The 18,748-nt window shown below is 39.8% G+C and overlaps 1 protein-coding gene across 2 annotated transcripts in view; it reads right to left on the bottom strand.

Annotated features, from left to right (window-relative positions):
• LOC307041308 (receptor-type tyrosine-protein phosphatase beta-like) overlaps positions 1 to 18,748 on the bottom strand; it is a 109,738-nt gene that overhangs the window by 5,526 nt on the left and 85,464 nt on the right. For both annotated transcript variants that reach the window (XM_079684623.1, XM_079684624.1), the window contains 3 exons: positions 17,156 to 17,313; positions 12,918 to 13,053; positions 9,097 to 9,238 (listed from right to left, as the gene is read on the bottom strand). In XM_079684623.1, coding sequence (XP_079540749.1) covers positions 9,097 to 9,238; positions 12,918 to 13,053; positions 17,156 to 17,313 — 436 coding nt within the window. The remainder of the gene's footprint in view (positions 1 to 9,096; positions 9,239 to 12,917; positions 13,054 to 17,155; positions 17,314 to 18,748) is intronic.

Genomic DNA, 18,748 nt, shown 5'->3' with positions numbered 1-18,748 from the left:
GAGCGTAGTTTGATATCAATGAGCTGCAGTTTGATATTAATGAACTGTAGTTTGATATTAATGAACTGTAGTTTGATATTAATGAGCTGTAGTTTGATATTAATGAGCTGTAGTTTGATATCAATGAGCTGCAGGTGTAGTTTGATATCAATGAGCTTCAGGTGTAGGTTGATATCAATGAGCGTAGTTTGAGATCAATGAGCTGTAGTTTGTTATCAATGAGCTGTAGTTTGATATCAATGAGCTGTTGTTTGATATCAATGAGCTGCAGGTGTAGGTTGATATCAATGAGCTGTAGTTTGTTATCAATGAGCTGTAGTTTGATATCAATGAGCTGTAGTTTGTTATCAATGAGCTGTAGTTTGATATCAATGAGCTGCAGGTGTAGTTTGATATCAATGAGCTGCAGTTTGATATCAATGAGCTGTAGTTTGTTATCAATGAGCTGTAGTTTGATATCAATGAGCTGTAGTTTGATATCAATGAGCTGCAGGTGTAGTTTGATATCAATGAGCTGTAGTTTGTTATCAATAAGCTGTAGTTTGTTATCAATGAGCTGTACTTTGATATCAATGAGCTGTAGTTTGTTATCAATGAACTGCAGGTGTAGTTTGATATCAATGAGCTGCAGGTGTAGTTTGATATCAATGAGCTGTAGTTTGATTTCAATGAGCTGTAGTTTGATATCAATGAGCTGTAGTTTGATATCAATGAGCTGTAGTTTGATATCAATGAGCTGCAGCTGTAGTTTGATATCAATGAGCTGTAGTTTGATATCAATCAGCTGTAGTTTGATATCAATGAGCTGTCGTTTGATATCAATGAGCTGTAGTTTGTTATCAAGGAGCTGTAGTTTGATATCAATGAGCTGTCGTTTGATATCAATCAGCTGTCGTTTGATATCAATGAGCTGTAGTTTGATATCAATGAGCTGTCGTTTGATATCAATGAGCTGTAGTTTGATATCAATGAGCTGCAGGTGTAGTTTGATATCAATGAGCTGTAGTTTGATATCAATGAGCTGTAGTTTGATATCAATGAGCTGCAGGTGTAGTTTGATATCAATGTGCTGTAGTTTGTTATCAATGAGCTGTAGTTTGATATCAATGAGCTGTAGTTTGTTATCAATGAGTTGTAGTTTGATATCAATGAGCTGTAGTTTGATATCAATGAGCTGTAGTTTGATATCAATGAGCTGTAGTTTGATATCAATGAGCTGCAGGTGTAGTTTGATATCAATGAGCTGTAGTTTATTATCAATGAGCTGTAATTTGATATCAATAAGCTGTAGTTTGTTATCAATTAGCTGTAGTTTGATTTCAATGAGCTGTAGTTTGATATCAATGAGCTCTAGTTTGATATCAATGAGTTGCAGGTGTAGTTTGATATCAATGAGCTGTAGTTTATTATCAATGAGCTGTAATTTGATATCAATAAGCTGTAGTTTGTTATCAATTAGCTGTAGTTTGATATCAATGAGCTGTAGTTTGATATCAATGAGCTCTAGTTTGATATCAATGAGTTGCAGGTGTAGTTTGATATCAATGAGCTTTAGGTGTAGTTTGATATCAATTAGCTGTAGTTTGTTATCAATCAGCTGTAGTTTGTTATCAATGAGCTGTAGTTTGATATCACTGAGCTGTAGTTTGATATCAATGAGCTGCAGGTGTAGTTTGATATCAATGAGCTTTAGTTTGATATCAATGAGCTGTAGTTTGATATCAATGAGCTGCAGGTGTAGTTTGATATCAATGAGCTGTAGTTTGATATCAATGAGCTGTAGTTTGTTATCAATGAGCTTCAGGTGTAGTTTGTTATCAATGAGCTGTAGTTTGATATCAATGAGCTGTAGTTTGATATCAATGAGCTTCAGGTGTAGTTTGATATCAATGAGCTGTAGTTTGATATCAATGAGCTGTAGTTTGTTATCAATGAGCTGTAATTTGATATCAATGAGCTGTAGTTTGATATCAATGAGCTTCAGGTGTAGTTTGTTATCAATGAGCTGTAGTTTGATATCAATGAGCTGTAGTTTGTTATCAATAAGCTGTAGTTTGATATCAATGAACTTCAGGTGTAGTTTGTTATCAATGAGCTGTAGTTTGTTATCAATGAGCTGTAGTTTGATATCAATGAGCTGTAGTTTGTTATCAATGAGCTGTAGTTTGATATCAATAAACTTTAGGTGTAGTTTGATATCAATCAGCTGTAGTTTGTTATCAATGAGCTGTAGTTTGATATCAATGAGCTGTAGTTTGATATCAATGAGCTGCAGGTGTAGTTTGATATCAATGAGCTTTAGTTTGATATCAATGAGCTGTAGTTTGATATCAATGAGCTGCAGGTGTAGTTTGATATCAATGAGCTGTAGTTTGATATCAATGAGCTGTAGTTTGTTATCAATGAGCTTCAGGTGTAGTTTGTTATCAATGAGCTGTAGTTTGATATCAATGAGCTGTAGTTTGATATCAATGAGCTTCAGGTGTAGTTTGTTATCAATGAGCTGTAGTTTGATATCAATGAGCTGTAGTTTGATATCAATGAGCTTCAGGTGTAGTTTGTTATCAATTAGCTGTAGTTTGATATCAATGAGCTGTAGTTTGATATCAATGAGCTTCAGGTGTAGTTTGTTATCAATGAGCTGTAGTTTGATATCAATGAGCTGTAGTTTGTTATCAATAAGCTGTAGTTTGATATCAATGAACTTCAGGTGTAGTTTGTTATCAATGAGCTGTAGTTTGATATCAATGAGCTGTAGTTTGTTATCAATGAGCTGTAGTTTGATATCAATGAGCTGTAGTTTGTTATCAATAAGCTGTAGTTTGATATCAATGAGCTGTAGTTTGATATCAATGAGCTGTAGTTTGTTATCAATGAGCTGTAGTTTGATATCAATGAGCTGTAGTTTGTTATCAATAAGCTGTAGTTTGATATCAATGAGCTGTAGTTTGATATCAATGAGCTGTAGTTTGTTATCAATGAGCTGTAGTTTGATATCAATGAGCTGCAGGTGTAGTTTGATATCAATGAGCTGTAGTTTGATATCAATGAGCTGTAGTTTGATATCAATGAGCTGTAGTTTGATATCAATGAGCTGCAGGTGTAGTTTGTTATCAATGAGCTGTAGTTTGTTATCAATGAGCTGTAGTTTGATATCAATGAGCTGTAGTTTGTTATCAATGAGCTGTAGTTTGTTATCAATGAGCTGTAGTTTGATATCAATGAGCTGTAGTTTGATATCAATGAGCTGTAGTTTGATATCAATGTGCTGTAGTTTGTTATCAATGAGCTGTAGTTTGATATCAATGAGCTGCAGGTGTAGTTTGATATCAATGAGCTGTAGCTGTAGTTTGATATCAATGAGCTCTAGTTTGATATCAATGAGTTGCAGGTGTAGTTTGATATCAATGAGCTGTAGTTTATTATCAATGAGCTGTAGTTTGATATCAATGAGCTGTAGTTTGATATCAATGAGCTGTAGTTTGATATCAATGAGCTGTAGTTTGTTATCAATGAGCTGTAGTTTGATATCAATGAGCTGTAGTTTGATATCAATGAGCTTCAGGTGTAGTTTGTTATCAATGAGCTTTAGTTTGATATCAATGAGCTGCAGGTGTAGTTTGATATCAATGAGCTTTAGTTTGATATCAATGAGCTGTAGTTTGATATCAATGTGCTGTAGTTTGTTATCAATGAGCTGTAGTTTGATATCAATGAACTTCAGGTGTAGTTTGATATCAATGAGCTGTAGTTTGATATCAATGAGCTGTAGTTTGATATCAATGAGCTGTAGTTTGTTATCAATGAGCTGTAGTTTGATATCAATGAGCTGTAGTTTGATATCAATGAGCTCTAGTTTGATATCAATGAGTTGCAGGTGTAGTTTGATATCAATGAGCTGTAGTTTATTATCAATGAGCTGTAGTTTGATATCAATGAGCTGTAGTTTGATATCAATGAGCTGTAGTTTGATATCAATGAGCTCTAGTTTGATATCAATGAGTTGCAGGTGTAGTTTGATATCAATAAACTTTAGGTGTAGTTTGATATCAATCAGCTGTAGTTTGATATCAATGAGCTGTCGTTTGATATCAATGAGCTGTAGTTTGATATCAATGAGCTGCAGGTGTAGTTTGATATCAATGAGCTGCAGGTGTAGTTTGATATCAATGAGCTTTAGTTTGATATCAATGAGCTGTAGTTTGATATCAATGAGCTGCAGGTGTAGTTTGATATCAATGAGCTGTAGTTTGATATCAATGAGCTGTAGTTTGTTATCAATGAGCTGTAGTTTGATATCAATGAGCTGTAGTTTGATATCAATGAGCTTCAGGTGTAGTTTGTTATCAATGAGCTTTAGTTTGATATCAATGAGCTGCAGGTGTAGTTTGATATCAATGAGCTTTAGTTTGATATCAATGAGCTGTAGTTTGATATCAATGAGCTTTAGTTTGATATCAATGAGCTGTAGTTTGATATCAATGAGCTGCAGGTGTAGTTTGATATCAATGAGCTGTAGTTTGATATCAATGAGCTGTAGTTTGTTATCAATGAGCTGTAGTTTGTTATCAATGAGCTGTAGTTTGATATCAATGAGCTGTAGTTTGTTATCAATGAGCTGTAGTTTGATATCAATGAGCTGTAGTTTGTTATCAATGAGCTGTAGTTTGTTATCAATGAGCTGTAGTTTGATATCAATGAGCTGTAGTTTGTTATCAATGAGCTGTAGTTTGTTATCAATGAGCTGTAGTTTGATATCAATAAGCTGTAGTTTGTTATCAATGAGCTGTAGTTTGATATCAATGAGCTGTAGTTTGTTATCAATGAGCTGTAGTTTGATATCAATGAGCTTCAGGTGTAGTTTGTTATCAATGAGCTGTAGTTTGATATCAATGAGCTGTAGTTTGATATCAATGAGCTGTAGTTTGATATCAATGAACTTCAGGTGTAGTTTGATATCAATGAGCTGTAGTTTGTTATCAATAAGCTGTAGTTTGATATCAATGAGCTGTAGTTTGATATCAATGAACTTCAGGTGTAGTTTGATATCAATGAGCTGTAGTTTGTTATCAATGAGCTGTAGTTTGATATCAATGAGCTGTAGTTTGTTATCAATGAGCTGTAGTTTGATATCAATAAGCTGTAGTTTGTTATCAATAAGCTGTAGTTTGATATCAATGAGCTGTAGTTTGATATCAATGAACTTCAGGTGTAGTTTGATATCAATGAGCTGTAGTTTGTTATCAATGAGCTGTAGTTTGATATCAATGAGCTGTAGTTTGTTATCAATAAGCTGTAGTTTGATATCAATGAGCTGTAGTTTGATATCAATGAGCTGCAGGTGTAGTTTGATATCAATGAACTTCAGGTGTAGTTTGATATCAATGAGCTGTAGTTTGATATCAATGAGCTGTAGTTTGTTATCAATGAGCTGTAGTTTGATATCAATGAGCTGTAGTTTGATATCAATGAGCTGCAGGTGTAGTTTGATATCAATGAGCTTTAGTTTGATATCAATGAGCTGTAGTTTGATATCAATGAGCTGTAGTTTGATATCAATGAGCTGCAGGTGTAGTTTGATATCAATGAGCTGCAGGTGTAGTTTGATATCAATGAGCTGAAGGTGTAGTTTGATATCAATGAGCTGTAGTTTGATATCAATGAGCTGTAGTTTGATATCAATGAGCTGTAGTTTGATATCAATGAGCTGTAGTTTGATATCAATGAGCTGTAGTTTGATATCAATGAGCTGTAGTTTGATATCAATGAGCTGCAGGTGTAGTTTGATATCAATGAGCTGCAGGTGTAGTTTGATATCAATGAGCTGAAGGTGTAGTTTGATATCAATGAGCTGTAGTTTGATATCAATGAGCTGTAGTTTGATATCAATGAGCTGTAGTTTGATATCAATGAGCTGTAGTTTGATATCAATGAGCTTTAGTTTGATATCAATGAGCTGTAGTTTGATATCAATGAGCTGTAGTTTGATATCAATGAGCTGCAGGTGTAGTTTGATATCAATGAGCTGCAGGTGTAGTTTGATATCAATGAGCTGAAGGTGTAGTTTGATATCAATGAGCTGTAGTTTGATATCAATGAGCTGTAGTTTGATATCAATGAGCTGTAGTTTGATATCAATGAGCTGCAGGTGTAGTTTGATATCAATGAGCTGTAGTTTGATATCAATGAGCTGTAGTTTGATATCAATGAGCTGTAGTTTGATATCAATGAGCTGTAGTTTATTATCAATGAGCTGTAGTTTGATATCAATGAGCTGTAGTTTGTTATCAATGAGCTGTAGTTTGATATCAATGAGCTGTAGTTTATTATCAATGAGCTGTAATTTGATATCAATAAGCTGTAGTTTGTTATCAATGAGCTGTAGTTTGATATCAATGAGCTGTAGTTTGATATCAATGAGCTCTAGTTTGATATCAATGAGTTGCAGGTGTAGTTTGATATCAATAAACTTTAGGTGTAGTTTGATATCAATCAGCTGTAGTTTGATATCAATGAGCTGTCGTTTGATATCAATGAGCTGTAGTTTGATATCAATGAGCTGCAGGTGTAGTTTGATATCAATGAGCTTTAGTTTGATATCAATGAGCTGCAGGTGTAGTTTGATATCAATGAGCTGTAGTTTGATATCAATGAGCTGTGGTTTGTTATCAATGAGCTGTAGTTTGATATCAATGAGCTGTAGTTGGATATCAATGAGCTTCAGGTGTAGTTTGTTATCAATGAGCTGTAGTTTGATATCAATGAGCTGTAGTTTGATATCAATGAGCTGTAGTTTGATATCAATGAGCTTTAGTTTGTTATCAATGAGCTGTAGTTTGATATCAATGAGCTGCAGGTGTAGTTTGATATCAATGAGCTGTAGTTTGATATCAATGAGCTGTAGTTTGTTATCAATGAGCTGTAGTTTGATATCAATGAGCTGTAGTTGGATATCAATGAGCTTCAGGTGTAGTTTGTTATCAATGAGCTGTAGTTTGATATCAATGAGCTGTAGTTTGTTATCAATAAGCTGTAGTTTGATATCAATGAGCTGTAGTTTGATATCAATGAACTTCAGGTGTAGTTTGATATCAATGAGCTGTAGTTTGTTATCAATGAGCTGTAGTTTGATATCAATGAGCTGTAGTTTGATATCAATGAGCTGTAGTTTGATATCAATGAGCTGTAGTTTGTTATCAATGAGCTGTAGTTTGATATCAATGAGCTGTAGTTTGTTATCAATGAGCTGCAGGTGTAGTTTGATATCAATGAGCTTTAGTTTGATATCAATGAGCTGTAGTTTGATATCAATGAGCTGTAGTTTGATATCAATGAGCTGTAGTTTGATATCAATGAGCTGTAGTTAGTTATCAATGAGCTGTAGTTTGATATCAATGAGCTGTAGTTTGATATCAATGAGCTGTAGTTTGATATCAATGAGCTGTAGTTTGATATACCAATGAGCTGCAGGTGTAGTTTGATATCAATGAGCTGTAGTTTGATATCAATGAGCTGTAGTTTGATATCAATGAGCTGTAGTTTGATATCAATGAGCTGTAGTTTGATATACCAATGAGCTGCAGGTGTAGTTTGATATCAATGAGCTGTAGTTTGATATCAATGAGCTGTAGTTTGATATCAATGAGCTTTAGTTTGTTATCAATGAGCTGCAGGTGTAGTTTGATATCAATGAGCTGCAGGTGTAGTTTGATATCAATAAGATGTAGTTTGATATCACTGAGCTGTAGTTTGATATCAATGAGCTGTAGTTTGATATCAATGAGCTGCAGGTGTAGTTTGATATCAATGAGCTGTAGTTTGATATCAATGAGCTGCAGGTGTAGTTTGATATCAATGAGCTGTAGTTTGATATCAATGAGCTGTAGTTTGATATCAATGAGCTGCAGGTGTAGTTTGATATCAATGAGCTGTAGTTTGTTATCAATGAGCTGTAGTTTGATATCAATGAGCTGTAGTTTATTATCAATGAGCTGTAATTTGATATCAATAAGCTGTAGTTTGTTATCAATTAGCTGTAGTTTGATATCAATGAGCTGTAGTTTGATATCAATGAGCTCTAGTTTGATATCAATGAGTTGCAGGTGTAGTTTGATATCAATAAACTTTAGGTGTAGTTTGATATCAATCAGCTGTAGTTTGATATCAATGAGCTGTCGTTTGATATCAATGAGCTGTAGTTTGATATCAATGAGATGCAGGTGTAGTTTGATATCAATGAGCTTTAGTTTGATATCAATGAGTTGCAGGTGTAGTTTGATATCAATGAGCTGTAGTTTGATATCAATGAGCTGTAGTTTGTTATCAATGAGCTGCAGGTGTAGTTTGATATCAATGAGCTGTAGTTTGATATCAATGAGCTGTAGTTTGATATCAATGAGCTGCAGGTGTAGTTTGATATCAATGAGCTGTAGTTTGATATCAATGAGCTGTAGTTTGTTATCAATGAGCTGTAGTTTGATATCAATGAGCTGTAGTTTGATATCAATGACCTTCAGGTGTAGTTTGTTATCAATGAGCTGTAGTTTGATATCAATGAGCTGTAGTTTGATATCAATGAACTTCAGGTGTAGTTTGATATCAATGAGCTGTAGTTTGTTATCAATGAGCTGCAGCTGTAGTTTGATATCAATGAGCTGTAGTTTGATATCAATGAGCTGTAGTTTGATATCAATGAGCTGTAGTTTGATATCAATGAGCTTCAGGTGTAGTTTGTTATCAATGAGCTGTAGTTTGATATCAATGAGCTGTAGTTTGTTATCAATGAGCTGTAATTTGATATCAATGAGCTGTAGTTTGTTATCAATAAGCTGTAGTTTGATATCAATGAGCTGTAGTTTGATACCAATGAGCTTCAGGTGTAGTTTGATATCAATGAGCTGTAGTTTGTTATCAATAAGCTGTAGTTTGATATCAATGAGCTGTAGTTTGATATCAATGAGCTGTAGTTTGATATCAATGAGCTGCAGGTGTAGTTTGATATCAATGAGCTGTAGTTTGATATCAATGAGCTGTAGTTTGATATCAATGAGCTGCAGGTGTAGTTTGATATCAATGAGCTGCAGGTGTAGTTCTGACCTTTTTGGGAGTTGTAGTTCTGACCTCTTTGGGAGTTGTAGTTCAAATGATCATAGAGCGGCTGGAGGTTCTCCTGGTCGCAGCGGAGCTTCCTGGCTCTGAGAACGTCACGGACACACTGATGGAGGTACAGATACTGACCCTGAGGAGGTGGGGGAGAAACCACTTTAACTCTGAGGAGGAGGAGGAACTACTTTAACTCTGAGGAGGAGGTGGAACTACTTTAACTCTGAGGAGGAGGAACTACTTTAACTCTGAGGAGGAGGAGGAACTACTTTAACTCTGAGGAGGTGGGGGAGAAACCACTTTAACTCTGAGGAGGAGGAACTACTTTAACTCTGAGGAGGAGGAGGAACTACTTTAACTCTGAGGAGGAGGAGGAGGAACTACTTTAACTCTGAGGAGGAGGAACTACTTTAACTCTGAGGAGGAGGAGGAACTACTTTAACTCTGAGGAGGAGGTGGAACTACTTTAACTCTGAGGAGGAGGAGGAACTACTTTAACTCTGAGGTGGAGGTGGAACTACTTTAACTCTGAGGAGGAGGAGGAACTACTTTAACTCTGAGGAGGAGGAGGAACCACTTTAACTCTGAGGAGGAGGAGGAACTACTTTAACTCTGAGGAGGAGGAACTACTTTAACTCTGAGGAGGTGGAACTACTTTAACTCTGAGGAGGAGGAGGAACTACTTTAACTCTGAGGAGGAGGAGGAACTACTTTAACTCTGAGGAGGAGGAAATACTTTAACTCTGAGGTGGAGGAGGAACTACTTTAACTCTGAGGAGGAGGAGGAACTACTTTAACTCTGAGGAGGAGGTGGAACTACTTTAACTCTGAGGAGGAGGAGGAACTACTTTAACTCTGAGGTGGAGGTGGAACTACTTTAACTCTGAGGAGGAGGAGGAACTACTTTAACTCTGAGGTGGAGGAACCACTTTAACTCTGAGGAGGAGGAACTACTTTAACTCTGAGGAGGAGGAGGAACCACTTTAACTCTGAGGAGGAGGAGGAACTACTTTAACTCTGAGGAGGAGGAACCACTTTAACTCTGAGGAGGAGGAACTACTTTAACTCTGAGGAGGAGGAGGAACCACTTTAACTCTGAGGAGGAGGAGGAACTACTTTAACTCTGAGGTGGAGGAACTACTTTAACTCTGAGGAGGAGGAACTACTTTAACTCTGAGGAGGAGGAACTACTTTAACTCTGAGGAGGAGGAACTACTTTAACTCTGAGGTGGAGGAACTACTTTAACTCTGAAGGGGTGGAGGAACTACTTTAACTCTGAGGAGGAGGAGGAACTACTTTAACTCTGAGGTGGAGGAACTACTTTAACTCTGAGGAGGAGGAGGAACTACTTTAACTCTGAGGAGGAGGAGGAACTACTTTAACTCTGAGGAGGAGGAACTACTTTAACTCTGAGGAGGAGGAACTACTTTAACTCTGAGGTGGAGGAGGAACTACTTTAACTCTGAGGTGGAGGAACTACTTTAACTCTGAGGAGGAGGAGGAACTACTTTAACTCTGAGGAGGAAAAACCACTTTAACTCTGAGGAGGAGGAACTACTTTAACTCTGAGGAGGAGGAACTACTTTAACTCTGAGGAGGAGGAGGAACTACTTTAACTCTGAGGAGGAGGAACTACTTTAACTCTGAGGAGGAGGAGGAACTACTTTAACTCTGAGGTGGAGGAACTTCTTTAACTCTGAGGAGGAGGAGGAACTACTTTAACTCTGAGGAGGAGGAACTACTTTAACTCTGAGGAGGAGGAACTACTTTAACTCTGAGGAGGAGGAGGAACTACTTTAACTCTGAGGAGGAGGAACTACTTTAACTCTGAGGAGGAGGAACTACTTTAACTCTGAGGAGGAGGAGGAACTACTTTAACTCTGAGGAGGAGGAACTACTTTAACTCTGAGGTGGAGGAACTACTTTAACTCTGAGGAGGAGGAGGAACTACTTTAACTCTGAGGTGGAGGAACTACTTTAACTCTGAGGAGGAGGAACTACTTTAACTCTGAGGAGGAGGAGGAACTACTTTAACTCTGAGGTGGAGGAACTACTTTAACTCTGAGGAGGAGGAGGAACTACTTTAACTCTGAGGAGGAGGAACTACTTTAACTCTGAGGAGGAGGAGGAACTACTTTAACTCTGAGGAGGAGGAGGAACTACTTTAACTCTGAGGAGGAGGAGGAACTACTTTAACTCTGAGGAGGTGGAGGAACTACTTTAACTCTGAGGAGGTGGAGGAACTACTTTAACTCTGAGGAGGTGGAGGAACTACTTTAACTCTGAGGAGGAGGAACTACTTTAACTCTGAGGAGGTGGAGGAACTACTTTAACTCTGAGGAGGAGGAACTACTTTAACTCTGAGGAGGAGGAGGAACTACTTTAACTCTGAGGAGGAGGAACTACTTTAACTCTGAGGTGGAGGAGAAACTACTTTAACTCTGAGGAGGAGGAGGAACTACTTTAACTCTGAGGAGGAGGAACCACTTTAACTCTGAGGAGGAGGAGGAACTACTTTAACTCTGAGGAGGAGGAGGAACCACTTTAACTCTGAGGAGGAGGAGGAACTACTTTAACTCTGAGGAGGAGGAACTACTTTAACTCTGAGGAGGAGGAGGAACTACTTTAACTCTGAGGAGGAGGAGGAACTACTTTAACTCTGAGGAGGAGGAACTACTTTAACTCTGAGGAGGAGGAACTACTTTAACTCTGAGGTGGAGGAACTACTTTAACTCTGAGGAGGAGGAACTACTTTAACTCAGAGGAGGAGGAACTACTTTAACTCTGAGGTGGAGGAACTACTTTAACTCTGAGGAGGTGGAGGAACTACTTTAACTCTGAGGAGGAGGAGGAACTACTTTAACTCTGAGGAGGTGGAGGAACTACTTTAACTCTGAGGAGGAGGAGGAACTACTTTAACTCTGAGGAGGAGGAACTACTTTAACTCTGAGGTGGAAGAACTACTTTAACTCTGAGGAGGAGGAGGAACTACTTTAACTCTGAGGAGGAGGAACTACTTTAACTCTGAGGAGGAGGTGGAACTACTTTAACTCTGAGGAGGAGGAACTACTTTAACTCTGAGGAGGAGGAACTACTTTAACTCTGAGGAGGAGGAGGAACTACTTTAACTCTGAGGAGGAGGAGAAACCACTTTAACTCTGAGGAGGAGGAACTACTTTAACTCTGAGGAGGAGGAGGAACCACTTTAACTCTGAGGAGGAGGAACCACTTTAACTCTGAGGAGGAGGAGGAACTATTTTAACTCTGAGGAGGAGGAACCACTTTAACTCTGAGGAGGAGGAGGAACTACTTTAACTCTGAGGAGGAGGAGGAACCACTTTAACTCTGAGGAGGAGGAACCACTTTAACTCTGAGGAGGAACTACTTTAACTCTGAGGAGGAGGAACTACTTTAACTCTGAGGAGGAGGAGGAACTACTTTAACTCTGAGGAGGAGGAACCACTTTAACTCTGAGGAGGAGGAGGAACTACTTTAACTCTGAGGAGGAGGAACTACTTTAACTCTGAGGAGGAGGAACTACTTTAACTCTGAGGAGGAGGAGGAACTACTTTAACTCTGAGGAGGAGGAGGAACTACTTTAACTCTGAGGAGGAGGAACTACTTTAACTCTGAGGAGGAGGAACTACTTTAACTCTGAGGAGGTGGAACTACTTAACTCTGAAGAGGAGGAGGAGGAACTACTTTAACTCTGAGGAGGAGGAGGAACTACTTTAACTCTGAGGAGGAGGTGGAGGAACTACTTTAACTCTGAAGAGGAGATGGAGGAACTGCATCTCCCAGATTGCCGGCTCACCTCCGTCTGCACCATGTGACAGCGGTGGAGTCTGAGCTGCCGCACAGAACCGAACAGGTCCACAGAATCTCTGCAGTCCAGCTGCTGCAGAACCTGATCCAGAACCATGAAGGTCCCTGTACGGCCCACACCGGCACTTTACACACACACACACACACACACACACACACACACACACACACACACACACACACACACACACACACACACACACACACACACACACACACACACACACACACACATACACATACACATACACACACACACACACACACATACACACACACACACACGCACACACACACACACACACACACACGTTAGTTGCATTTAAAATCTCCTGCTGCTGTTTCATGCAATTTGAACATGTTCATACTTGGCTACCTTGAGAGCCTTGAAAGGCCCCTCTATATGTATTATTATTATTATTACTACTTGAAACCTCAAAATGTACTGAATCTGTATCCGGGTCATTTTGAAGTCTCTAGTAGCCTACTAGAGACTTCAAAAGGCTACTATAGACTTCAATAGCCTACTAGAGACTTCAATAGGCTACTATAGACTTCAATAGCCTACTAGAGACTTCAATAGGCTACTATATACTTCAGTAGGCTACTAGAGACTTTAGAGACTTCAATAGGCTACTAGAGACTTCAGTAGGCTACTATAGACTTCAGTAGCCTATTATAGACTTCAGTAGGCTACTATAGACTTCAGTAACCTACTATAGACTTCAGTAGGCTACTAGAGACTTCAGTAGGCTACTATAGACTTCAGTAGCCTATTATAGTCTTCAGTAGGCTACTATAGACTTCAGTAACCTACTATAGACTTCAGTAGGCTACTAGAGACTTCAGTAGGCTACTATAGACTTCAGTAGCCTATTATAGTCTTCAGTAGGCTACTATAGACTTCAGTAACCTACTATAGACTTCAGTAGGCTACTAGAGACTTCAATAGGCTACTAGAGACTTCAGTAGGCTACTATAGACTTCAGTAGCCTACTAGAGACTTCAGTAGGCTACTAGAGACTTCAGTAGCCTACTATAGACTTCAGTAGGCTACTAGAGACTTCAGTAGGCTACTCTAGACTTCAGTAGCCTACTAGAGACTTCAGTAGGCTACTATAGACTTCAATAGGCTACTATAGACTTCAATAGGCTACTATAGACTTCAATAGGCTACTAGAGACTTCAGTAGGCTACTATAGACTTCAGTAGGCTACTAGAGACTTCAATAGGCTACTAGAGACTTCAGTAGGCTACTATAGACTTCAGTAGCCTACTAGAGACTTCAGTAGCCTACTATAGACTTCAGTAGGCTACTAGAGACTTCAGTAGGCTACTCTAGACTTCAGTAGCCTACTAGAGACTTCAGTAGGCTACTATAGACTTCAATAGGCTACTATAGACTTCAATAGCCTACTATAGTCTTCAATAGGCTACTATAGACTTCAATAGGCTACTATAGACTTCAATAGCCTACTAGAGACTTCAATAGGCTACTATATACTTCAGTAGGCTACTATAGACTTCAGTAGCCTACTAGAGACTTCAGTAGCCTACTATAGACTTCAGTAGGCTACTAGAGACTTCAATAGGCTACTATAGTCTTCAATAGGCTACTATAGACTTCAATAGGCTACTAGAGACTTCAATAGCCTACTATAGTCTTCAATAGGCTATTAGAGACTTCAGTAGGCTACTATAGACTTCAGTAGCCTACTAGAGACTTCAGTAGCCTACTATAGACTTCAGTAGGCTACAATAGACTTCAATAGGCTACTATAGACTTCAATAGGCTACTATAGACTTCAATAGGCTACTAGAGACTTCAATAGCCTACTATAGTCTTCAATAGGCTACTATAGACTTCAGTAGGCTACTAGAGACTTCAATAGGCTACTATAGACTTCAATAGCCTACTAGAGACTTCAATAGGCTACTATAGACTTCAATAACCTACTAGAGACTTCAGTAGGCTACTATAGACTTCAGTAGCCTACTAGAGACTTCAATAGGCTACTATAGACTTCAATAACCTACTAGAGACTTCAGTAGGCTACTATAGACTTCAGTAGCCTACTAGAGACTCCATCCATCCCCTCCAGCTTTGTTAAGGGATGCCTTCCTACTCTCTCTTCACTCATCACTACAGCAATCAACTCCTCCCTGTCTTCTGGCACCGTCCCACCGTCCCTCAAAATAGCTGCTATCACCCCTATTCTGAAAAAACCCGGACTAAACCCTGACAACCCTAATAACTTCAGACCAATCTCGAACCTACCCTTTCTGTCAAAAGTTCTGGAACGCGCTGTAGCGTCACAACTCAAGCATCATCTCTCTGCTAATAACCTCTATGAAACTTTTCAATCCGGATTCCGCTCAAACCACAGTACCGAAACCGCACTCCTCAAAATTACAAATGACCTTCTCCTCTCCTCCGATGCTGGTAACCTCAACCTCCTCATCCTCCTTGACCTCAGCGCTGCCTTCGACACCATCAATCACTCCATCCTCCTCACCCGTCTTGAAACCACCTTCAACATCACCGGCACTGCCCTCTCTTGGCTCACTTCATACCTCTCTGACAGAAACCAGTTCATCTACATCAATAACTGCAAATCCCCCACCGCTCCTCTCCCCCAAGGTGTCCCTCAAGGCTCAGTTCTCGGCCCCCTCCTCTTCATTCTCTACCTGCTTCCCCTTGGTCACATAATCCGCCGTCATGGACTTCAATTCCACTGCTTTGCCGACGACATCCAGCTTCTCATCTCCACCAAGTCCATCTCCACTGCTACCCACTCCATCCTGACAAACTGCATCACTGAAATAAAATCCTGGCTCCAACTTAACTTCCTGAAACTCAACTGCGATAAATCTGAAATAATAATCATTGGACAAAAGAAGCTCACCACACCTATCCATAACTTCACCCTCAACATAGACGGCTTCACAGTTCAAACCTCCCCTCACATCCGGAACCTAGGCATCATATTTGACCAAACCCTCTCCTTCAACCGATACATCAAACAGATCACAAAGACAGCCTTCTTCCACCTCAAAAACATTGCCCGTCTACGTCCATCCCTCTCTCCCACTGCTGCCGAAACCCTCATCCACGCCTTCATAACCTCCCGTCTGGACTATTGCAATAGCCTCCTCTATGGTTCACCTGCAAAAATCCTCAACAAACTTCAATATATCCAGAACTCCGCCGCCCGTCTACTCACCCACACCCGAATCCGTGACCACATCACCCCCGTCCTCATCAAGCTCCACTGGCTCCCCATCCCCCAGAGAATTCAGTACAAGATCCTCCTGATGACGTACAAAGCCCTCCATAACCTGGCCCCATCCTACCTGACTGACCTCCTCCACAGACACACTCCCACTCGCTCCCTCCGCTCTGCCACTGCCAACCTCCTGTCCCTCCCCACCCGGACCAACCTCAAGTCTTGGGGCGACAGAGCCTTCTCCGTTGCTGCACCCACCCTCTGGAACTCACTACCCCAGTCCATCAGAGATTCTTCCTCCCTCACAGCATTCAAAACATCACTCAAAACCCACCTGTTCAACACTGCATTCAACCACTGACCACCCCACTCCCCCCGTATTTTTTCTGTTTTGTTTATCTCTTTTTGTATTTCTTTGTCTTTTTTTGTTGTGTTTTCTTAAATTCTCTGTGAAAGCGTCTTTGAGTTTCATGAAAAGCGCTATAAAAGTCCCATGTATTATTATTATTATTATTATTATAATAGCCTACTAGAGACTGCGGTAGTCTACGAGAGACTTCAATAGCCTACTAGAGACTTCAGTAGCCTACTATAGACTTCTTTAGCCTACTAGAGACTTCAATAGGCTACTAGAGACTTCAGTAGCCTACTATAGACTTCTTTAGCCTACTAGAGACTTCAATAGGCTACTAGAGACTTCAGTAGCCTACTAGAGACTTCAATAGGCTACTAGAGACTTCACTAACCTACTATAGACTTCAATAGGCTACTAGAGACTTCACTAACCTACTATAGACTTCAGTAAGCTACTATAGACTTCAATAGGCTACTAGAGACTTCAGTAGCCCAACGTGTTGTACATGCAGCGTGTTAAATCCTTATGATAAAATAGTGTGTTATTACTACTGAAGTGAAGCCATTATACTCTCTATTAAAAAACATATAAGAGGGACTTCATGAAGAACACCATGTGAAGGGGGTCTCTGTGTGGCTGTTGTACCTGCAGTGGACCACGGTGGGTCCTGAACCAGGACTCCGGTTCACGTAGTCCCGCACTGTGCGCACAAACTGGATCAGGGACTGCGTGGTTTCTGGGACTCCGTGATCCGGCCACACGGTGTAATGGAACTGACGGACCAGCCTCGAGACCTGATCCTCCTGAATCCACATCAACATGTAAACCATCATCAACATTTAGAACATCATCATGTAGACCATCATCATGTAGAACAGCATCAACATGTAGACCACCATCATGTAGAACATCATCAACATGTAGACCACCATCATCAAAATGTAGACCACCATCATCAAAATGTAGACCACCATCATCAACATGTAGACCATCATCAACATGTAGACCACCATCATCAACATGTAGACCATTATCATCATGTAGACCAGGGGTCGGCAATAGGCGGACCGCGGTCCAGATCTGGACCCTGACGCCGACCTATACGGGCCCAGACCTATAATTAATACATTAATAGGGGATTTACATTTTGACGGGGCGATGCTATTTTAACCGCCACCGACAGGGGGCAAAAGAGAGGAGTCAGCGATACAGGGAGAGAAACACATAAGAAGAGAGGAGTGAGCGATACAGGGAGAGAAACACAGAAGAAGAGAGGAGAGAGAGATACAAAGAGAGAAACACAGAAGAGAGGAGAGAGAGATACAGAGAGAGAAACACAGAAGAAGAGAGGATAGAGATACAGAGAGAGAAACACAGAAGAGAGGAGAGAGAGATACAGAGAGAGAAACACAGAAGAAGAGAGGAGAGAGCGATACAGAGAGAGAAACACAGAAGAGAGGAGAGAGAGATACAGAGAGAGAAACACAGAAGAGAGGAGAGAGAGATACAAAGAGAGAAACACAGAAGAAGAGAGGAGAGAGAGATACAGAGAGAGAAACACAGAAGAAGAGAGGAGAGAGAGATACAGAGAGAGAAACACAGAAGAGAGGAGAGAGAGATACAGAGAGAGAAACACAGAAGAAGAGAGGAGAGAGCGATACAGAGAGAGAAACACAGAAGAAGAGAGGAGAGAGATACAGAGAGAGAGAGATACAGAGAGAGAGAGAGAGAGAAACACAGAAGAAGAGAGGAGAGAGAGATACAGAGAGAGAAACACAAAGGAAGAGAGGAGAGAGAGATACAGAGAGAGAAACACAGAAGAAGAGAGGAGAGAGAGAGAGAAACACAGAAGAGAAGAGAGAGAGATACAGAGAGAGAAACACAGAAGAAGAGAGGAGAGAGAGAGATACAGGGAGAGAAACACAGAAGAAGAGAGTAGAGAAAGATACAGAGAGAGAAACACAGAAGAAGAGAGGAGAGAGAGAGAGAAACACAGAAGAGAAGAGAGAGAGATACAGAGAGAGAAACACAGAAGAAGAGAGGAGAGAGAGAGATACAGGGAGAGAAACACAGAAGAAGAGAGTAGAGAGAGATACAGGGAGAGAAACACAGAAGAAGAGAGTAGAGAGAGATACAGAGAGAGAAACACAGAAGAAGAGAGGAGAGAGAGAGAGAAACACAGAAGAGAAGAGAGAGAGATACAGAGAGAGAAACACAGAAGAAGAGAGGAGAGAGAGA

Source organism: Notothenia rossii, assembly GCF_949606895.1.
Source record: "Notothenia rossii genome assembly, chromosome: 5".
NCBI lineage: Eukaryota > Metazoa > Chordata > Actinopteri > Perciformes > Nototheniidae > Notothenia > Notothenia rossii.
The sequence above is the reverse complement of the archived record's forward strand: the minus strand, read 5'-3'. Positions and strand labels throughout refer to the sequence as shown.